Here is a 23,853-nt window from a genome sequence, read left to right as displayed (position 1 = left end):
CCCATCAGATAGCTTGCCCATCCTCTGAGATAAGCTTCCAACAGTAGTTCTCTGACATGGCTTGCACTCAGCCTCGAAGGCAGGAGATGTTACTCTGAATGTTCATTTCCACTTCTGTCTATAGCTTCCTTAGAGCCTGTGGGCTATAATGCCCTTTCAAAATCAGTTTTAATTTTTAGACAGATTTTGGATAAAGAGGCTTAGACTTTGCCTTGTCTGTTCCACTGTCACCATCAGGTACCAGCAAGGCCTGAGGCCCATTCGCAACAACAGAGTCAAATGACTCCTAAACCCATGGCCCATGTCAGGGCTTTCTTATCAGTTGTCACCCTGTAATTAATGGCAGGCATGTCCAACATTGTCATAGCATTCCAAAAAGCTTCACGACCTAGACATCTATATTCTGCCCATTATCAAAGTATGACCATCAGCACAATTTGGCTGAAATGCCCTCTTGATCAGCTTTTGGTGTCTTTCAATGCTTCTGGTTTGGCAAACATCTGATCTCTTCGACTTGGCCTGATACAAGTGCATTGTGCTATTTAAGGAGTTAAGTAGGCTTCAAATATTTTCAATTAAGAGTAATGGAAATGGAAATCCATATTAACCCTCTTCAGGGTTGCATATTAAGCCTAGATTATTGTTATTACTAAGAATAATCGTCACTGAATTTCTTCTCTTCTGGGAGAAGCTGTGGGATGCTAAGTTTGTTCTTTTGTGCAGAAGTCATGGAATGGTTGACAGCCATAAGTGAAACTAATAATACACTTTTGACAGATAGGTAATTAGGGTGGCAGGTGGCATGACAATGGAGACGGGATAGTGAAAGGAGGGCATATGGTTGGGAAGAGCTAGAAAAGGGAAGAGGCTGTCATGTAGATTCTAATGGGACAATGACCTTGATTCTAGGCAGACTCTTTCATGGTCTTTCTGGATATTAAGTTTATTTCACTGCAAAGTCTAATAGCAATTTTTTTTTTATATTTGAAAATTCAAGAAGTCAAATATGTTATATTTGAAAGGCTCTGTAGAAAGCAGCCAATGAGTACATGTGATGTATAGATCAGCATCTCTCCGGTGATCTCAGGAAGACACAGAGGGACATAGAAATGGGCCAGGCTAACACATTTCTCTTTAATGTTAGTGCTGCCACTACTGCCAATGTGACCTTCTCAGTCTCTATGGTCTCTGCACCCTCTGTCTTCTGAAGTTCTTTTTGCTGATCATCATCTTCTGGAGAAGAAACCTGTGAAACAAGATGCTGATTCTATCAAAATGAATTATACATAGGAATTTTTTAGTATCAATTTGATCCCACTAACTTACATTTTCTGGAGATGCCATTCACTGTTCCTCTATTAAAGCAGCTGCTGGTTTGTGTATTTTGCTTCAGGGGAAGCTTTTCTTTTTCTTTTTGTAAGACACTACTGTGGACCCATGAAATCTGAGCTTTCTAGACTTTAGAAACTGTGAGTTAGTTATTAGATGTTAGGCATTTCAGAGCACCCTGTTTCTTTGATAGAATTAGTTTTTCATTAACAAGTTAATTGAATTTTTTTAAGTGGAATAAGTTTTACATCTGACAGACAGGGTGAATAATTCGATCAGAGCAGATTGCTACGCTGCAGTTATCCCGCACACAGCATTCTCTTTCAAATTCTGATGATTTCTGGGTCATCTTTAAACTCTGCTAATATAACAATCATTTCCTTGATACATTCCAGTCACTAGTTGGTGGGTGCTGACCCCAGGGGAGGCTGAGGATTGGGAATATTCCCTAGAGAAAGGAGCAAGTCAAAGTGACCTTGGCTCCAAGTCCCAGCAGGACAAGAGCCCATAGTGGAGTGGAGGGAAAGGCCATAGGGGACTATAAAGTAAGGCCACAAAAGGGCCCTGATGGAGAGTTGGAGGGAATTTTACTAACATCCAGTCAGCTAAATAATGGAAGGGGTTGGGGAATGAATTCAGCAACTGTTCATAAAATCTGTGATTACAGAAACTATCACAAAAAAAAGTCTGACGTCCTTAGTTGTAGCTAATTTTTTGTGGCTAGTTTTATGTTATCTGCCTATAAAAATGTTCACACACATGAAAGGGAGGTGGTAGGAGCGTCCGGAAGGCAGAAACAACTGTGAATAAAGACAGGCGACAGAGGCCGACATAAAACTGACACAGACACGCTATAAGACAATGAACTTCCGGGCAGTTTCACCCTCTTTCAAGGAATAGACAGCATAGTTCTACAGAATCCAGGACTCTGCCAGCAGACCCTAATACAGAAGAGCAGAGTGCTTGAAATGTCAGCCATCGTTTGGATATCTCACAATTTATCCCAACAGCCACATTTTCCATGCTGGACACTATCTAGGGAGGCAAACATGTCAAAAGTCCTATTAAACTTTTCTATAAATATACATTTAAAACAAGCCCATGGAACTGCCATCCCTCCACCCCCAGACATCTTGCTGAATATTAAGCCATGTCCTCAGCTATGACAGGGAAAGTTTTAAAAGGAGAACTCTGAATGGCCTTATTTCTGGATTTCAGTAAGAACTTCTCAGAGCCCTGTACTGCCTCATTCTTAATTAACACTCTGTGTGCCAAGTCATGGTCTTAACTTAGAATCTATGAGCTAGAATAGACTCAGTAAATGACCATGAGCCCAAACTGAGTGACCATATGCTGGCTACCCTAGCTGACACTCAGAGCTTTGGCATTGATTCCCTAGTAAGACTGGTAAAATCAGTTTTCACCAGTGGAGTCTCTGGTATCTTAAGACAGGGTTTTTAAAGTTCTGTCTTCCTCTCCTCCAGGCTGAGACTTGCGCCTTCCCAATTTCCCATCTCGTTGGTTTAGGTCACTGAATCTTATCTAATGAATAATTAAGGGATGAAGATGACCCCTGTTATCTGACTATGGCCTCAGTCATATAGCAAGTGACTGCTTTCACCTTCTGGGTCTCTGAGTTCTGAGACAAGTGTTCGCAGCAAACAGCTAAGGAAGAGGGGGGTAGTGCCTCCTGCTCAACTGTAACCTGACGAACTCTAAGCATGCTTCATACTAAAAATGGGCGGTCTCAATCTGTTTCTTACATCACATCGCCCACTGGGACTTCTAGACTCTTGTCTAGAAGGAATTGAATAGGGATGCATGGATAGTAAAAGGAGATGTGGTTTTCTCTAAATAAATAAATGTAATGAAAAAATGCATTCCAAGGAAGGAGAAGGGTCCAGAGCTGGCAGAAAAGTTGGAAGATAATTGGCCTCATGTCTTACCTTTTACAGGCTACTTTTGTAGTGTGCTTTCTCACCCTATTATTTGTGCAGCTCTGGGTTTCCCACACACTCTGTTACCTATCTGTCTTGGTGAAAGTTCCCAGTCTTTCTCACTGCCAACTCTCCTCTTCATATGCTAACCCCACAACCTTCTGTGGCCCAGAAAGTTTATATGGCTGTTCCCTGAAGTCCTATAATTCTTTACATTGCTACTCACCTATGGCCCTCCACACTCCAGTTCATGCCCTGTGAATCTTCAGACAGAATATCAGCGCTCTTGGGAGAACACCATGAGCTCTCCCTGTCACATGACATCATCTAGAGTGGACTCTGTCTTCTTCTTCCATCTCCTCTGATGCCCAAGACATAAGTACCCACTTCACATCATCTGAGAAGTGATTTCGGGACAAGTGCAGATTAATTCTGAACTCTGATAAAGTGAAGATGTTGAAGCTTTGTTAACAAGAAAGGGCAGCCTTTTCCTGAGATGGCTAACAAAATGACAGGTGCAGCGCTACCAGCAGCCCAACTCCCAAAGTCTCCTGTAGCATCTTGCTGGGCACATCAGGACTCCTTTTCCAGTGAGGACTAAGGGATTTGCAGAGGCCACGTTCCTGGACTCAGCACTCTGGGAAGCTTGAACTGGACTCCAGCCATGGCACCCTAATCACAGCAGTAGCCTGTTCAAAATCAAGTCATTTTTCTACTTCTGTCCTAACTTTAAAGAAAAGACCAAATAGATAAAAATCTAAGGGAAGAAAATGTTTAGATGCTTAAATGTCTTTTAAATAATATTTTTAAGGATTTATTTATTTATTATGTATACAGTATTCTGCTTGCACATATGCCTACAGACCAAAAGAGGGAAGGAACCAGATCTTCTTACAGATGGTTGTGAGCCACCACATGGTTGCTGGGACTTGAACTCAAGACCTCTGGAAGAGCAGCCGGTGCTCTTAACCTCTGAGCCATCTCTCTAGCCCCTTAAATAATGTTTTATTCTTTAAAATGTTCATGATATATACAGTATATCTTGATCATATCCTCCCTAATCCTCCCTTCCTATTCCCTCAACACATCTCACTCCCAGCTTCATGTCGTCTTTTTTTTCTATTTCTTGTTATTTTAACCCACTGAGTCCCATCAGTGCTGCCCATATGTGCATGAGTGTGGTCATCCGTGGGACATGGGAATCTACTAATGTATTGGTGAAATTATTAAGCCCACTCCACGTAGTTAAAAGGGCGGGTTTTTTTTTTTTTTGTGGGGTAACTTACAAATGAAGGGATAGGTTGCAGGGTCTGGCAAAGGTATGGCGCAGTCCGGCAGTGTTCTCTGGAGAACTCTGCTTGGTCTACCTCCAGCATCCAGGGTCCCAGAACCAAGAGAGCCCTCTCCTCTCGATCCTGGGTCTTCAGCTTCCTCCCTCAGCCCCGCCTTGTGGGCGTGACCATTACCGAAGCCTCAATGGGGGTTGGAACTTCCAGGCCAAGGCTGGGATGGTTACCCACTACACTAATGGCCACTCTTCCTCCCCCAGAAGCTATCATGTACCCATAGCTTCTCAAGTACAGATGAGGGCTCATGAACCCCTCCTCATCTATGCTGGGATTTTTGACTGACTTAATCTTGTGCTGGTCTTGTGCAAGTAACCACAGCTGCTCAGAGTTCATGTGTGTAACTGGATCCTTAAATGTGTATTGGGTTTTTTTATGTGTGTGAGTGTTTTATATGCATATGTATCTGTGCATGCCTGGTGCCTACAGAGTCCAGAAGAGGGCATCTGATCCCCTGGCACCAGAGTTACAGATGGTTATGAGCTGTCATGTGAGTGCTGGGAATTGAATCCTGGTCCTCTAGAAGAGCTGCCAGTGCTCCAACCACTGAGCGATGGGCCGCCATATATAATCAGAAATTTCTGTTCCATCAGCAACTCCCAGATGCCCAGCAGTGACTTCCCAAATTACCACTCAGAAGTTTACATTAATTATAAATGCTTGGCCAGTGGCTCAGGCTTATTACTAGCTAGCTCTTACATTTAAATTAACCCATATTTCTTATCTATGCTTTGCCCAGGGGTTCATGGCTTGTTACCTCATTTTTTTACATGTCTTGCTTCCTCAATGATTGCCTGGTATATGCCCTGACTCCATCCTTCTTCATCTCCATCTTCAGTTTGATTGTACAACCTAACCTTATTCTGCCTCGCCATTGGCCAAACAGCTTTATTATCAGCCAATCAGAGCAACAAATATTCACAGCATACAGAAGTACATCCCACAGCACTGATCACTAATTATTTAAAGTACCTTCGATACCTCTCCACACACTTATTTTTCTATTAATCCCTAATATATCACATACTAAGTCCCTCCACTCCCACCTCGCCTTACCTTAATATGCTGTGATGCTTCGTAGGGAAACCCTGCTTTCCTTTCTATCCCTTCAGCCTCTTCTACATTTCAAAGTAGTGTAACTACTACTGAAGTGTTGGGGAAAATCTAGAAGTAAAATCCATCCTTTCCCATTGAACATGCCCAATAATTCAGAAGGGATAGCTATGTAACAAAAATATATGTAAAAGTCATCAGTTTGCCTTGGATGATACTGGACTGTTGCAAGCATGATAGAAAGTGTGGCAGGGTCCTGTGCTGTTGTTCCCTTTGGGGGTGGGGGCAAGTAGGCACAGAGTCAAACCACACAGACTCTGGGAGAAAGCCAAAACAACAAGCTCAGTTTATTCAGGAAGAGGGAAGCCTTATATACCCTCCACTCCACCCTGGGGGGAGGTATGACGAATATGCATCAGCTGGTGTGACATGGCGGCCTCCCATTGGTCCAGGTCATCTCAGATCATGTTTCAGCTGCTGTTGCTAAGACATTCAGGCAGACCCAGGCTGGCCTCAGAAAGTATATTTTTTACTTGTTTGGGCTGGATGGCCCACAAGCCCATTAGAGATGAGTCATCCCACACATGCTCAGTGGGAGCTAGGGTGCACTGCCCTAACCTTGTTGACTCCACCTCAGGAGAACTCAGCATGATGAACTGTGCCTGTCTTAGATCAGCTTGCCAAACAAGCTCTTATCCGTCATTGACTACCAGGCCTGGAAGAGTATCAGTCCTGGAGAGCTATCCCGGTGGTGGGCTTAGGCCTTCTGTATCTCAGTGAGCCATGTGTGCATTATCTCTCTAGGAGAACTCTGATCTAGGTGTCTGAGAGCCAATAAAACCTGTAGGGCCGCCTTCTGTTGGTGAACCTGTTGCAGAAGATATTTGAACAAGAGAAGTATTAGTCAAAAATTTCAATCTCAAGGACTTGGATGGGACCTCAGTCATTTTTATCATGCCAATTGAAGTCCTTCTGGTGATGTGTAATCGATGTTGTAGGGGGTGAGGCAATTTCTTAATATCTAGGGTCTCATGCCAGTGATGACATGACCTTTACTAATACCACAGTAGCAGGGCAAATCATACATTACCTCTCTGAAGCTTCTTCTTTGTCCAGTCTCTTGGTCTGTTGCCAGATGCACATCTCTGGAGGGTACCCATATTGGTGTGGTGGTATTCTGGGAGAAAATGCAAGCATATCCTTGCCTCCAGGCTAATAGGGGAACAGAGTGTTGTCACTGAAGGGTGGTGGGATCCCTTTAATGCACCAAGGGCAATGGTGTTTCCCAAGGCAAGTAAATAAGTGTGTTGTCCAATTTGGGCTTGGGTGACAGGGTTAACACATGGTTCTTGGCCCATGAGCATCTTAAGAGAAACAGTGATATTGTACTGTGTATTAAAATAAGCCTGAGCCTCAGCCTGATCATCATAGGCAGCTTGCCAATTAAGGAAGACCGCAGGCTCCAACACAGCCTTCATCAAATGGTGCCAGTCATAATAAGTCTGTAAATGCATTACCCATTGCCACTGGACTTGCTCAAAATATGTCAGGACTTGATTCATTAGCAGCCTTATGGATCAAAGATAGGTCTGTGAAAAGGGTAAGTATCCATGGCTGGTTAGCCGCATTGGGGCCCACATTAACTAGAAACGTCCGGGAGAATGTCAAAACAACAAGCTCAGTTTATTCAGGAAGAGGCAAGCCTTATAAACCCTCCATCCCACCCTGGGGTGAGGTCTGATGAATATGCATCTGCTGGTGTGACATGGCTGCCTCTCATTGGTCCAGGTCATCTCCAGATCATGTCTCAGCTGCTGTTGCTAAGACATTCAGGCAGACCCAGGCTGGCTCTCAGAAAGTATATTTTTTTACTTGTTTGGGTCGGATGGCCCACAAGCCCATTAGGGATCCCACAAGAAAGAAAATGGTTAAAATGTAAATGTAGATTCAGTACAGGCAGGTCTAGTCGTTGAGCTGAATCCCCAGGGGAGTCTTGGCCCTGGAGGAGATGGGAATGGAGGGGGGGCCTGGGGGGAAGGCGGGGGCGGGAGGTGGGAGGACAGGGGAACCCATGGCTGATATGTAAAATTGAAACACGAATATAATTTAAAAAAAACCACAAAATGTAAATGTAGTTGCTGCTATAATAACACATATTAAAATATTGTGGGGACATGTTTCCTAGGGAATCAAGAGGCAACATCCTTCTTTGGATTGACCGTTCTGGCCAAGTTTAAGGAAAGAGACCTAATGGAGTTCATGTGTTTACTGAATGAGCTCCAGATTATTTTTCAATTTGCCTTCCTTTCTTTCTTAACCATTACCTCTTCTTCTAAAGGGCCAAACCTGGATGTATTCACCATCCATAGCTAAGATTCTGTTGGAAACTAGCATGGCAACATTTCTAATCCACCCCTTTATTAGAGGTGTCTCATCTTCTCCCTGGAGTCAAGTCTTGTCCCGGCCTCTAGGGCCCATGAGTGGATGTCAGTATCCAGCCTCACTCTGGAAGTGGTAGAGGTCCTGATATGCTTCCCTCCCCTGTGATAGGCAGGTCGAGTCTCTGCCCTGGGGGCTAGACTTCACATTTCAGGTGTAGCTCTCAAACTTTGTATCCTTCAGACTCCAAGTTCAAAGGATTTCCTTGGAACTTGTAGCTCGCCCCCTACAGATAGGAACACACACAGCCACCTCTCAATAGAGCATTCTTGCTACTCTGTCTTCTAGAGCCCAGAGATGGATGAATAGAGCTCACCAAGATCAGCAAATGGCCTCAGTCACATCTCTTATTAGGAAAGACTGACATCTTTAGGGACACTCTTGTTCTTTATCAATATTGCTCAAATTTTAAGATACATTAATCACATATTCAGCTACATTAATTATTTGACTCTCCAATTGTATTAATGGCTCGACTGACAATTTTCTGCTTGCCCTCTACCCAAACAAGAAAAGTGGTGCCTGATTATTGCAGACATCAGGAAAATATGTAGTGGTATCAAAGGATGGAGACATCATGTAACTGACCTTCCCATGGGACCATTAGAAAATACTAAATAGCTAAGCTAAACTCTTATTTCCCAATTGATTTCTGGAGAAATGCCATGCCAATTGGAGGGGCTTTCTATACATAGAAACTTTTTTTTTTTTTTTGCATTGATTCTTGGCTAATCTTCCGTGTAAATGGTGAAGCAAGCAGAGTGGCATAATAAATGAATTTTTTAAATTTCTGAGTTAGCCATGTTCCATGCTGTGGCCAAAACATAAATAAAATGTGTATTTTGGAAGTAAAGACTAATTACCTCTCATAGACAGAATACAGATTGAGTTTTGGCTAAAAGCTATGTTCGCTACAGAAAAATCTTTATTTGGTGTGTATATAATGACTTGTTGATACTGAATGTTCAGTGAAGATGATTGTTATGATATCCACATCCCTAAGCCTTGGATAATATTTGGCAACAACACAGTGCATTCATATATGGTCTCAGGATTTCCTCCTCATATTGTGGTTTGCCAAGGCACAAGCCAATTTCCCTCTAAACTACTGGAAGTCTAGGTATGAATGTTTTGTAGTGGATTTGCATAGTGAATGCCAGGGTCTACCCAAGTGTGCACTAAGGAGTGCATGCAGCCACTGAGTGATCCCCACAGGGGCCAAATCATTTCACTTTATCTGTCCAGAAAATTTCACCTGTAAGCTACATATTTGACTGTGAACAAGCCTATGACATTTTCCCCTGGAGGATTATGGGATTGGGTAGACAATGAAGAGATACAGTTAAACTGGTTTAATAGCAGAGCTCATGCTTCCCCCGCCTTCACGGCTGACCCAGCCACTTAAGGTTGTTGCAGAATCAAGCAGAGGTGAGAGTTCATCTAGAGTTGGTTGTTCATAACTGACTATATAGAGCATGAGTTTGGAAGTGGGGAGCATAATCCTCTTGCCCTCCCCCCCCCCCCCCCCCCCGGTCTGGTGCTATGACCTCTGTGTGCCCTACAGGTTTCTCACCTGTAAGGTGGGGGCAGTCTTAGCGCCACCTCGTGAAACAATGGTGAGCTGTCTTGGTCTAGGGCTCGGCAGTTCCTTTGTGTATTCTGAGCCTTGTCATTAAAAACATGAAGGTTCAGGATGGCTCTAGCCTCTTGGTGAGCTGACCTCCTTATCAGTGTCAAATTGGCTTCTATACATTAGACCTAGAATGTTTGATTCTTGAATCCATTTTATGTAATATTTAGGAAGATGTTTGGTGGTGTTTCTATAGGATACTGTTTTTGGTTTTTTGGGTTTTTTTTGTTGTTGTTGTTGTTGTTTGTTTGTTTTTCTCTTTTGGTGGCCATTGTTTTCTTGTTAGGTGGAAAACCTTTGTCTTTAATTCAGGCACTCAACCTCATTTTCTTAATGTAATTACCACTGTGATTATTATGCTACTTGGTTTTAAATGTCTGGTCTGGCTATCTTTCCTTGTTCTTGCCTTCTTTGAATGGCTTATAAGTTTTTATAATTCCAATTTAATTTTTGCATGGACTCATCCTTGGCTTTGTTTCCCTCCTCAGGCTGAAATTTCAGTGGTTTCTTCAAGATTAGCCTCACACAGCGTTATCATAGTCTGCTTTCAAGTGACATCATACACCTCGTCCATAGTAGAAAAACTTCCAATGCAACCCCAACACAGCTTTCTGTTTCCACTCCCCACCACTGAGCCATTATTGTGTGTTTTACTTTTATACAAGTCGTAAACCCAATCTAAACTATTATTTTTAGCTATCAAGGGCATCATTTAAATAATGAAATATGTGTTTTCCAAATAAGTCTCTCATTTGTTTCCGTCCCCTCCTTTGAACATCACTAAGCTTGGAAAAATTAACTTGGCACCTGCTTCATCTTGGGACATTACACAAGGCAAACACGTGCACACAACCTCTGAATTCTGTCATAAATTTGCCAAGAATAAAGCTAAAATCTCCCTGATCTGGAAGTCAGGTCATGGGGTTTGCGGGGGCAAGCAGTATAGAGCAGATATGCACACAGGTTCTTGTGCAGGCTAACATGTGCCCAGGCGTCTGAGGGTTGTAGTTTTGTGTGAATGGGGGCACCTTTCCTTCTATATGCAGGACATCCCCCAGGCTGTGTCTCTCCGGAGAGTCATCTAGTCTTTTAAATATCAGAAAAGGTTTTACTTTTAATTTTGGAAAAATGTCGAATGTATACTCTATTTTTCCCTTCAGTTAAAGACTTGTCCTATAGTCCTTTTCCTTGGCTTTGGGATAACATCAGTGGTCAGCCTCTTTGTTACTCCACACAAGCTCTGGGTTGCTGTCTTGTGTGGTTGGATTATGGTCTATCTGCCTTGCTGTTGTTCATATGACTTTATTTTTTTTCTGGCTGAAGCTCACTGGTACTCTTAGGCCTCTGAGTTTCAAGTTTGGAACCTTTTCAATGTTTCTTCTCCACAACTTTTCTCCCTACAGCTCCTCTGGAGTTGGTTGTTTCTTTTACTCTTTGGGGGTCCACCACCCAGCTCCCAAATAAATACACAGAGACTTATTCTTTCTTTTGAATGCCTGGCCTTAGCTTGGCTTCTTTCTATCCAGCTTTTCTAACTTAAATTATCCCATTTCTCTTTAACTATGTTTTGCCTCTGGGCTTTCTACCTTTCTTTATTCTATATATCTTTCTTTCCTTCTTACTCTGTAACTGGCTATGTGGCTGGGTTTCTGGCCCCTGGTGCCCTCTCTCCTCCTTTTCTTTCCCCTCCCTCCCTTGTATCTTCTTCTATTTATTCTCTCTGCCTGACAGCCCTGCCTATCCCTCTCCTGTCTAGCTATTGACTATTCAGCTCTTTATTAGACCAACCAGGCAAAGTAACACAGCTTTTTAGAGTTAAACAAATGCAACATGAAAGGATGCAACACATATTTGCATCATTAAATATTCCACAGCATAAACAAATGTAACACATCTTTTATATTTCCTAACACCTCTCTCCTTCCTTTAGTAACACAGATCTGGTGCACTGCTTGACAGCCTCCTATAGCTGGTTCATGCTGTTATTTTATACACTTGTTTTGCTAATATTTTGTAATATTTCTGTAAGATAATTATAGAACTGCTTTTATTGACTTTGCAAAAATCATTCTGTGTTGATTATGGGTCAATTTTGATAGATAAAATTATTTATTCATGACTCATGATTTCCACTTTTGGAATTCCTAGAATTTTTGTTTCCTTGTTTGGGTTTTTTCTTTATCTTTTTTTTTTTTTTTTTTTTTTTTTGCTTTATCAAGAGGTCATTTACACAGCACAGATCAGGTGCTTTCAAAGTGGGCAGATCAAGTGTTTACTGCATCCTGTGACCCTTCCTTTTTCTAACTTGAGAATGATCCTGTCATCCTAAAAAGAAAAGCCATCACCCCTATTCTCTTTGTCCACACTGCCCCTGACAATTCCTCAGCCTTCTGGCTATGCCTTGTCTGTCCTGGACATTTAATAAAAAGACAGTTAAATCCATGTGATAATTTATAATTGACTTCTTATGATTAGCAATGTGTTTTCAAGACCCACTTACATTGTAGTATTTAGAAGTCCTCCATTCTTTTCTTCATGGATTGAGCATAACACATTTTACTTATATGGTCACCTATGTGATAATATTGATGTTGTTCATTTAGAGCAAGTTTTTTATTGAATGTCATTAGGAAAGCTACCTATTTGAGTGGCAGATATTCTAAATATTCTTGACCTTCACTCTGAGGTGTGGTTGTTAGTTAGTGATCATTTCATCTTTCCAATTCTTGATTGTGTGTCCTGTTAGACCAGGCTAGACTACTGATGAATCCTAAGCTAAATATCCCTTCACCTTTGAGGCAAAACCCTCAAGTCCTAAGCCAGCACTCCCAGTCTTGAGGGGTTGGACCAGTGTTGGGAGCAGGCACCCTTGTGAGTGCTGAGTTCTGATTCAGAGCCTTTTAGGTGCTCTTTCCCTAACCTGGAGGAGTTCCCCCACCCACGTGTGTGTAGATCTGCTCACTAGACACCCACAAAAAACCTTCTTGGATCCCAGGAATCCCCTCTGTGTCCAGCTTTTCCATTTCTAGTCCTGTAAACTGTTGTTCAGTTCTGTCCCTTCAGCTTTGTGTGGATGCCAGGCTCCTCTTGGGTCCCCCATGTGTCATAGCCTGAAGCCCCTTTCAAAATTAAACCCCTTGCAGCTGAAGTTATCCTTGTTGCCATCTCTGGAAGTTCACTGCCATCCATTAACCAATGAGCAAAGCCTTGAAAACACTGTTTCACGTGTTCTGTGTTCTTTGGTGCCAAACAATAAAGGGTCTTATTGCTTTTTAGGTGTGTGACCATCAAAGGTGCTACAGGGGACACAGACTGTGGGTCACCTACATATACCAATTACAGTTCACATTGAAATCCAGCCCTTCAGAGGGTGTCTGGTGGTGTAGGCTTCATCAGTTATGATAAGCAATATATTAGTAAACATTCTTTTAGGAAGCCATTATGCCACTTGCTTCTGTGAGTAAGGAAACATTTCTGTCTCTTCCCACAGGTCATCAGTGAGTTTGAAGCCTCCCCTGACTCATTTTCCTACAGAATTCCTAACCTGAGTCGGAATCGACAGTACAGTGTCTGGGTGGTAGCAGTGACTTCAGCTGGAAGAGGCAACAGTAGTGAGATCATCACTGTGGAGCCGCTGGCTAAAGGTATGTGAACCACAGAGGAAGGGCCTCACCACCCACCACAGCTTAATGGTTCTTAGGCCCCTGCTTTAGCTGAAAGGAAGTTTGTGGGCATCACACTGCAGCTAGCCAGCCCTAGGCTTAGTGTGCCAATCAGGAAAGTGGCTTCCCTAGTGGTGACCACAGCACCAAGGGTTGACGGCTTCACTACTAAATGTATGTTTGGAAGAATTAGTGATAATCACGATCTGCCATTTTCCCAAGGAAGTTCTTCTTTGATCTAAATCAGGTTCACACTTATTAAAGAGACATAACATGCCTGTTTCACAGTGTATGGGACTTGAAATGTTACAGATGTAAGGAAATCATCAGCTGTTGAATTAGCCACTCTTGCTATTGCTATGATAAAACACAATGACCAAGTAGCTTATGGAAGAAAGAGTTTATTTTGGTTTACAGTTCCAGAGAGAGGCACTATCATGGCAGGGAGGCATAGCAGTATACAGCCAGGGCAGAAAGCTGAGAAGTCACATCTCCAACCACAAACATGAAGCAGAAGGGGTGAACTGCAAGTTGGGTGAGGCTGTGAACCCCCAAAGCCCATCCCCAATGGTATACTTCCCGAGTGAGGCCCCACCTGCTAAGGGTTCCATAACCACCACTACCCAGTACCTCGAACTGGGGACCAAACACTCAAACCCACGAGCCCATGAGTGACATGTCTCATACAAACCACCCCATGGTTCATTTGTAGCATGCCACAAGAGAAACCTTAAGTAAGAATGAGATTTGGAGTCAGCACGGTACAGAGCATCCCTGTGTATCAGTCTGGTACCTTGTTTCATTGTGACAGTAGACAGTTCATCAAAAGCAGGCTCAGCCATGGTGTTCAGCTGGAGATTGCTGTCAGTGAGTGCTTCCATAGTCTGACTAGATCAGCCTTTGCAGTGAACCTGCTTCCATGAATCATAATTCCAGTCCAAACAGTGATGCCTCTTGATTCTGGATTGGCAATATCATTTCTAAGGAGCCAGAAAGGAAAAATCCAGACATTCCAAACTTCTGATTTTTTTTTTTTTTTTTTTTTACATCTAAAAGTCCTTGGCAACATGCTTGTTGACATGGGCAGCATAAAATAGTGAGGGAAGTTTCAATACAAATACAGGCAGGTAAAACATCAATTAAAAAAGACAATTAAAATTGGGGTTCCTGTTTATTGTACACTTTAGCCACAATGTCCACGTACCTTCTAACACCGAGAAAACAGTGGCATCCAGGGAGAACATGAGCTATAAAGTCTGCCCTGTGGGATAAATGAGGAACTGCAACCAAGTACATAGGATGGATAGGAATTCCTGCAGGCCCTTCCTGTTTCCAGACAGCCTGAGTGAGGTAGAAGTGAGACTCCACAGTCAGATAGGGCTCAGCTGAGAACAGGCTCCTGAGGAGTGGGACCTACCAGGAGAGACGATATTGAAGTTACTTCATAAATCACTGGAATACCATTTTACTGATCAGTGGTAAAGCCTAGTATATATGAGACCCTGCACTTGATCCCTGGCACCACTAAACAAATAAGTAAATATTCAAATGTCTATTATACGTTAGGCACTATCCAAAATACAAGGAATTCAGCTCTTGAGGTTTGACTGTGGAATCAAATCTTCTTAAATCTTGGCAACTTGGCATAGTAACAGCAGAGCCCAACACAGAATTCTGGCAAGGGGCTTGGGCCACACCTGTCTTCAATGCAGGGCTGGGAAATAAAGTCAGGCTGAGTGTCCAGAATAAGCAGGGATTGGTTAGTGCAGAGCAATTTCTTCTAAGGATGAGCAGAGCAGACACACCTACCTCAGAGAGTTCACAGTTTTGTGGGAGACAGTCTGAAAGCAGTATCATGAAACCCATGGTCACTGGCCAACTGCACCAAGTGCTATCCAGAAAAAGCACAAGAAGGACAGAAGGTGATGGAGGGACACAGGCAGGAGTCAGGGCCGTGGCAGGAAAAGAGAAAGGTGCTGTGCAGACAGGAAGCAACTGAGGTCAGGAGGCTGCTGCTAAAAGTCTGCACACAGGGGCAGCAGTGTAGGAAGTGGGTGGAGCTGCCAGGAGAACAGCACTCTCTGAGGACCAATGGAAAAGAGGCCTGGATCTGGTCCTGCCAGGAGAGCAGGATTTTATTCAGGATTTTAGACCTCACTTAGAGTGAAATGCAAAGACACTGTAGGAGATTTAAGGAGGGAAGCTCGTGTGTGTGTGTGTGTGTGTGTGTGTGTGTGTGTGTGTGTGTGTGTGTGTGTAAACTGCATATACCTGTGTGTACACTTCTCTCTGTATGTGTCTGTCTGTTAGATATACATTTTTCAGAACAGCTTCATATTTCAGAAGTGTAGGGTACATACAGAGAGCTGCCATTTATACCACTCCAGTTTCTCTTCTTACTGACATCTTTAAGACTACACAGTTCTCTATACTATGAGTTTAGATATAAATGTATACTTCTTAAAGTGAATGGCCATTTAAAAGCTTCGAAGGCCCCCACTCAGCCCCTGAGGGCATTCTCCTAAATATAGAGGACAGTCCTGGGAGACTGGAAAAGAAAAATGCGAAAAGCCACCACAGCTGATTGGTAAAAGCAGCCCCAGCCTCAGGACGTTCCTGCCTCCATGAGGAGTTGCTTCACATGCATGGCCCAGACTGACTAGAAAAGTTCCTCATCCCCAAAGCCCAGCTTCTGAGCCAGCTGGCATTTGCCCACCATGTTCAGGACAATGGAAACAAGAGTAGCTTTGGTAGTTTGTAATAGTTGGTGTTCTGTGCCAGACTCGGTTCCAGGGATCCCAGGGATCCCTGCCCTCCCCTCCTTTGGCCAGTATTAAATCCCCAAGTCCAGACACCATGCAGGAGTCCTGGCAGCTCTGGTCCCATTTGTATGGATCCAGAGTCATTTGGGGGCTTCCCACTTATGATCTCAATGTCTGAGTGTCTAGCCAGGTTGAGCTCCTACAAAGAGAACCTGCCCCTCCTTTCTGCATACCCAGCCTCCATTGTATGTCCAAGTGTGCTAACTCAATTAACAAAGAGCAGCCTCTCCCTTGGGGCTTGTGCACCAGGAAGAAGTGCCTGGGGGATGGCACAGGTGGGAGTTATCTTTCTTGGAAGAACCTTGGTATCTACCAGTCCTGAGAATCACTGAAACTAGTGGCATTGGGTGAACCATTGTCCCAAGTCAATGCCCAACCTTAATTGCCCCCTTTCCTTAATGTGTGCGTGAGTTAAAGATCTGGCTGTGTGGGGAAGTGGACAAAGAATCATACCGCGGATAAATAGCTTTGGTCCGGATTTACTTCTTCTGGCCATTGGACTTTATGTTTTATGTTGTCTATTCTCTCAGATATTAAAAGTATATTTTAACGTGCAGTTTTGGGGCCTGAGACGAATTGCTTCATAAAGTGCTCTGAAAAATAATCGAGCTCATAGAAAACACAGCTTGGAGTTGCCTGGCTTATGAAACTCCGAGTGTTTAATGTACTGCTTATATTTTGGTTAGTAGAAGAAAAAGAAGCTGCAGTGGGGACTCTTATCTGTGAGCATGTCCTTACATGGAAAACCCCTTATAAGGCAAATACCGGAGACTAGCACCAACAGCTGCAGTGTTAATTGACTCGGGGTGGGGGTGCTGCTCTGTTGGGAAGGTCACCTTGGCTCTGTGTAGATAGTCTGCTCTTTTGTATTGTAGCTCCTGCTCGGATCCTCACCTTCAGTGGGACAGTAACTACTCCATGGATGAAGGACATTGTCTTGCCTTGTAAAGCTGTTGGAGACCCCTCACCTGCAGTAAAATGGATGAAAGACAGGTAACCAGTAACCCAATGTATGCCTTTCAGTGAGCCCTTAGCCAATATGTCAGGCAGCCTAGTACTAAATCTAGTGGGTTTCTACCCTGTGTACACACACACACACACCACACACACCACACACACACCACACACACCACACACACCACACACACACACACACACACACACACACACACACACACACACACACACACACACACACAGTTTCTTGTATTCCAAGCTAGTCCAAAACTCTATAATCAAAGATGACCTTGAATTTCTGACCTCCTGCCTCTATTTCCCTAGTGTTAAGGTTATAGGCATGTGCCACCATGCCCACTCTGTTCAATGCAAAGCATCAAATCAGAGCCTCATGCATGCTAGGCAAGCACTCTACCTACTGGGCTACACATCAACCCCTACCTCATGCATATTAATGAAAGCTGAAGAAACCTAGTGCTCTCCTGAAATGAGGCAGAAACAGCAGCAGGTACTGACCATGGAGCATTCCAACTCCATCAGGAGAAATTGCTTAGGAGCATGTGGCTTTGATCAACAGTATGTATCAATCCTCTACCAGTCCAGACCCTGAAATCCATGAAAACACTTGTGAGGAGAGGAGCCAGAATAACCAAGTATCATGGTGGAGTTGCTCTCTAATACCAGGGCATGGAGACAAGGTGCTCAGGTCATCAGGAGCTTTACCAGCAGTCTCGTCTTCAGAGATAAGGACAGTATAACCCAAGGCATGTGCCCCAAGAAGGAACTTTAAGAAATGGAGGGGTTGGAGAGATGGCTCAGTACTGACTTTTCAGGGGACCTGAGTTTGGTTCCCAGCACCCATATCTAGTGCCTCATAACTGCCTGTCACTTCATCTCCAGGGGGATCCAAAGCCTCTTTTCTCCAAGGGTAATACACTTATGCACCCCTCTCCCCACATACACACATAATTAAAGCAAAATAAGAGATGGAAGACGGTCCCATGTAGTTCTAGCTCTTGAGAGGCTAAGGCAGGAACATTGCCAGTTTGAGGCCAGCCTGCTGGGCCACATAGCAAGACCTTGTCCCAAGAGAAAGAAATGAAACACATTAGGACTTGACTCACAGAAAAGCTGGTCCTCCATACTCAATAGTGATTACTGTAATAATAGAGCAAGGTAGAAGGGAAAGAGCACGCAATGAGGTCTGTCCACGTGTCTCCTAAGCATGCTTTATCTCTATGCAGGGGGAAATTAAGATATAAGTAGAGGCTGAACATTCACTGATAGCCATGGAGATTTAAAATAAGAGATTCAGAAGGGTGCCTATTTTCAAACAAAAGCACTTACAAGCGTAAATGACTGAAATAATGGATTGGGCCCCATGAGCAATTTTCTCATTGCATTTTAAGTTGGTTAATCCAAAGCAAATTCATAAGCTCCCTGGGTCAAGCTGGCACTCTGCCTTACCTGGGAGTGACCCCAGTCAACTGGACAATCTGCTACCTTGGCTCGTGGTTGTGATGACAAAGAACTCTTCACAGGAGGTCAGCTTTGTGCTCCCTTGAGATGCCAGGTGGTTCTGTGTATGTCACGTTCATTAAGAACTGTAATCTGAAAGTGATTTTCAGTCTATAAGAGATCACAAAATTTACTTTGCCATGCATGATTTGGTCGAGCTGGCCCTTCTGCCAACAAGAGATTTTCTCACAATTGCCATAGTGAGAAAGTCTCCAAAGCCTGAGTAGTAGAGGAAAGAGAGATGTAAGTGTGACAGTAGTCGTGAACATTTGACCACTAGTTGAGCTCAATTCTTGGCAATGGACACAGCTCTTCTTCTGCATGATAGATTTTTTTTTAAATCTTTCCTAGTCAGTAGTTTGTCACATAATCGCAGCATAGTTATTTTATAATGCAAAAATAATTGAGGTTGCAATTTACTGTTTGCTCCAGAGAAGGCTTAATGCTTCTTGCCAACCTCAGCTAATGTGGGTTGTAATTTCTTTAATCTGTGCATTTTTCTTTCTGTGAGGTAGTAACGGGACACCCAGCCTGGTGACGATTGATGGCCGTAGGAGCATATTCAGCAATGGAAGCTTCATCATTCGCACGGTGAAAGCAGAGGACTCAGGCTATTACAGCTGTGTCGCCAATAACAACTGGGGATCAGATGAGATCATTTTAAATTTGCAAGTACAAGGTACAAAGCGGGGGGGGGGGGGGTAAGGGGACCTCTTGAATGATCTTTTACTACGTGTGCCCATTGCTATTTTCATTTTGTAAATACCATGTTCATTTTGGAAAATATAAACTGAACAACTCAAAGACCACATTTGGGTTTTTTTTTTTCTTACATATAAAGTGCCTAGTCTCTTATTTCTATATGTGAACATCTCTGAAAAAAGTCCTTCTTGATAATTTCAACTCATGCATGTGTAACCAGTACAGCATTTAAGGAAAGTAAGTCTTTGAGTGTGATCATTTATGCCTACTAATTAAGTCAATAAACAATGAGATATCTTGCACCAGCTACAAAGTTAAGTAGTATAACAAGAGGCTTAGAGTTTCAGCTCTTCATAAAGGCACTGATTGAAGCCCTAAGCTCATTGTTAGACTTTGTATTTAGTAAGTTATTGTCATACACAAAATATACACAGCTCCCTTCAAATAATGTGATAGTAAATCAGTGTGCAAAGCCCACATGACTGTTGAATAGGTTCAGATTTAGTTGCAGGATGGATATTTTATCAGAGGAAAATTAAAGTGTATGCTTCTTTGGATTCAGATATTGTCATGTTAACAGATCACAGCAAGTGAAAATACCCTCAGTACTCTCCTGGGTGGGACAAGATGGTGGAAGGACCTTATGTTCTAAGAGTACTGAGAAATCTATCTTGAATTTTGAGTTAATTGAAATCAGGACAGTTCTAGGGAATTGTTGAAGCTACCATTAAATTATTTTTCTAAGCAGATGGGTCAGTATTTCAGGCCTTTGGGTCAACATCTCAGGCTTTCCTCACAGGAAGAGAGGATGTTTTATGTGAGTGCTCTCTAAGTCTGGGATGATCTGATTGTGAAATGATTTAGTGTTTTGTCCAGAATTAAATTAAGGTCACTGTTTAGCAGTGTATGTCCCTCAAGCTTTACATAAGGTTGGGTACACATTGCCACAACCGCTGTCATATCTCAGCTTTGGTTTTCAGGACTCTTTGTGCATGTGTATGTGTGTGTATGTGTGTGCCTGTGCTGTATGTGTATGTGTATGTACTCATGTGTTTGTGATTGTATATATGCTTGTATATGTGCATGTGTGCACTTTTTTGTGGATGAGTGTGTGTGTGTGTGTGTGTGTGTGTGCACTGTGCCTTGAAGCATGGAAGTTTTTATAATTATTCTTCCTACTAAATGAATCTCCCCTTTCTTTTTCTTGGGAAAAGCAGAGCAGCTAAGTAAGCGTGTCTATTGTTTCCAATTAATTTCCTGGCTGAAATTCAGAGTAAACTAGTGCATGTGTCCTCAGTAAATTTAAAGATTTCAGTCCGTAATGAACAACTCAGGAATCCAAGGCATGGTGAGGAAATGAAGGAAGTCAAGATAGAACTGTGGTTGGCTTTTCCTTAAACAACAGATCCACTGTGTTCTGTCTCTTCAGCCTGGGATATCAACGGAACAGACAGTTTGACAGAAATGAATTGCCTATTTTGGCAACCTAAAGCACATATTTAATCAATGGCTGTTACAAATGATTTGGTAAATGACTGTTACAGAGGATTGAAGATGTGAAAAACTAATTCTTGTTTTCTACAAACTGTTTCCTCTCTAGTTCCACCAGATCAGCCTCGGCTCACTGTATCCAAAACAACCTCTTCCTCCATCACCCTCTCCTGGCTCCCTGGAGACAACGGGGGTAGCTCCATCAGAGGTAAGCAGATGAGCCATCCAAATCACTATTTTGTGGAGTTATCCACTAACCAAAACGTGACACATCTTCATCAAATAACTGTTGTGTGATAATTTATTCTCCCCAAGTACTTCAGAAAATTAATTTCATTACCTATGCATGCTTCTGAAGCATACATCTGTTTTTGTGGTGTCTACAAGCCTATAGTTAATATAATTAATAGTGAACTATTAACAACTAGAGGAAACAATGAAGGCCACCTAGTTTTCTCCACTGGAAGTCACACTGCTCTTGTTAGGTTCCAATTTTAGTAACCTGTGGTTATTTCTCCTCCCCAGCTGTCTGGAATCATGTAAGAAAGTTGTTAAGTTGTAATAAGTGTAGCATCTCCTCATCAAATAACTGTTAGGTGTTTGTTTATTTTTCCCCAAATTTTGTCAGCTCTACATCATTCCTTCAACTCACCAGTTACTGTCCTTGCACGCTTGTAATTAAAGGTACGGGGCATTAGGTTGGAAACAACCTGTTTGCCAGAAGGCTTGGATTGTGAGCTGCAGCAAGGTCCGGGGGGAGGGAGCTGACACTGAAGCAGAGAGATGCCCTGGTCCTTCTGCCATGAGTGGAGTTAGGGCGCAATCTAGTAATCCATAGACAAGGAAAGACCCTTTATTCAGAGAATGAGTGCCAGGGCACAGGTCACGCAAGAGGACAGGGCTTAGGCTCAAGGGAAGGCAGACAACTGGAAAGACTCAGAAATGACAGTATGGAGCCATGGGGCACCCAGCCAGCTTCTGGGGCCATGGCACCCCAGCTCCTTCAGCTTAATTCTCAGCACAGCAGCCTCCCTGAGAATAGCCACACTCCCCAGAAATCACAAGTGCCACTCGCCAGGATGGAGCTGTCTTCTAGAGCCAGTTCTTGGGCGCTGGCTGAAGGGAGACTCTTCCTTTTATTTCTGTCAGAAATAAAAAGGTGAGGTTACACTATAAAAATAGCAGATGATTAGGGGTGAGGCTGTGCCTGTGGGTTTGAGGAGCGTGGGACAGCTTTGAAACGGCTGCCATGTGCAAGGCACAGGGACTCATTAGCAGAGGAACAAAATCACTGCTGCCAAGAAGCCACCAGGACCCAGCTGCAGGCGCCACACAGCACAAACGGTGGTGGTCAAATTACTACAGCAATCAGGAGTGATGCTGGGCATCTGGAAGGGAAGAGGGCCACAGGGCACCAAAGTTCGTGACAAGTGGATGACATGTGGATGCCAGTCAAGGCAAGTAGGCTCAAATGCTACCAATGGCCTCACAAAGGAGAGAGAGAAAATAAATGGGCTCAACGAATCCAGGATCTAGATTCCAAACAGTTTGAATTTGTTAGCATCATAGTTTGAGAGAGACCTGGGTAGCTGCCATCACAGAAGGTCTTATAAATGAAGCTAATTTGGTTGATGAAGAATTTTCAAGTCAAGTGTCCCAGAAAATTTCAGAACATCCCTGAAAAAAAAAACTGTGGTCCCAAAGCCACTGGCATTGGAGGGCATCATACATTGGGCACCTGTACTGATGAATGTTATTGTCACAGAATCCAGCAGCATTAGGGAACAGAAATCAGGCAGCCAAATTGCTTAGGTCTAGAGGTGGCCTTGGTGGTAGGAAATGAGAGCAAAGCATAGTTCCCAAGATACAAGTGAGCTGGAGTGGAGGCAGAGAACAGATCTTCTACAGAGATGGCTTATCTTGGGGGAGCTCAGGTTAGGAACACAACAGTGGGCAAAGAGGTCCAGGAAGCCAGAGAGAACAGGTGGGTAAGATATGTGTGGAAGATACTGATAACAACAGGAGACAGAAGCAGTGGTGAGTGGTACCCCAGGGAGGGACTTGGAGAGTCTGGATGGCTCTGGATTTTGGCATGGAGCCTCTGTAGTGTGTCAGATGAAAAGTGTTCTGTGTTAAAAGAAGAAGTCCCCAGGGAGAGATAGAAGACATTAGTCCCCTAAGGCCCTGACACCATGCACAAGTCAGATTATGACAGTCTAGGTGCCAAGGGGTCGAGCAGAGAGGACACATCTGACCTCAGAAACATAACTGCAGATATCAGTGATAAAGAACGTAACAAAGAGTATCAAGGCCACCAGAGCAGGGAGTGAGTACAAGGCCTGCTGTTGAGGTAGTTTGCACCCCCCTCTCTGCTGGGCTGTCACCAGCACTATGGGATCAGAGCACAGTTTGTGGCATTGTGTTGGGGTGACATAAGTAAGCTAGGTGCTTAGGGCACTGTCTGATATGGTCAGTGGTAGTAGACACCATTAAGAGAGTGGTTATAGGCAGAGATGAGAAATGAACCATTCACCCTGAGGAGAAGCCAGGTTGCTATAGAAATGTTGGGATGGCTGCAGGGCTTGGAGCCAATATCCCCTGTGACTGCAGCTGTCCTCCCAGTAATATGTAGGAAGGAGGCAATTGTGAAGGCCCCTACTCTCACTCCATCCCCACTGTCAACTTAGCCCCTTTCAGCCTGTACCCAAAGATTTAGACATGTGCCCTGAGAGACAGATATTTGACAGCTTAGTACTCATCCCATAGTGTCCAACATAGTGTTAAGTGGGCGTGGAAAGAAGCATGGTAATGTTACCATAGTAATGATGGCTTGTGGGGTCAAAGCGGCTCACTAATCAATTCAGCCCAGCACATCTCCCCATGTGGGGGACACTTCCTGGAATCAGGAAGAGCTAGAATTATTCTCTTCTAAAAACACCCAGACTTGGAGAACTCGTCCTATTACCT

At 43.4% G+C, this 23,853-nt stretch overlaps 1 protein-coding gene across 3 annotated transcripts in view; it reads left to right on the top strand.

Annotated features, from left to right (window-relative positions):
* Dscam (DS cell adhesion molecule) overlaps positions 1–23,853 on the top strand; it is a 625,088-nt gene that overhangs the window by 544,722 nt on the left and 56,513 nt on the right. For 2 of the 3 annotated variants that reach the window (XM_036203115.1, XM_036203114.1), the window contains exons 21-24: positions 13,225–13,378; positions 17,094–17,211; positions 19,209–19,372; positions 20,996–21,094. In XM_036203115.1, the coding sequence (XP_036059008.1) occupies positions 13,225–13,378; positions 17,094–17,211; positions 19,209–19,372; positions 20,996–21,094 (535 nt within the window). Of the gene's footprint in view, positions 1–13,224; positions 13,379–17,093; positions 17,212–19,204; positions 19,373–20,995; positions 21,095–23,853 lie in introns of those variants that run through there. The other variant, XM_036203116.1, reaches the window with a different exon arrangement.

The sequence above is a fragment of the Onychomys torridus genome, chromosome 12 (assembly GCF_903995425.1).
Source record: "Onychomys torridus chromosome 12, mOncTor1.1, whole genome shotgun sequence".
In the NCBI taxonomy this organism is placed as follows: Eukaryota; Metazoa; Chordata; class Mammalia; order Rodentia; family Cricetidae; genus Onychomys; species Onychomys torridus.
Note: the sequence above shows the minus strand (reverse complement) of the source record. Positions and strands in the feature narration are given on the sequence as shown.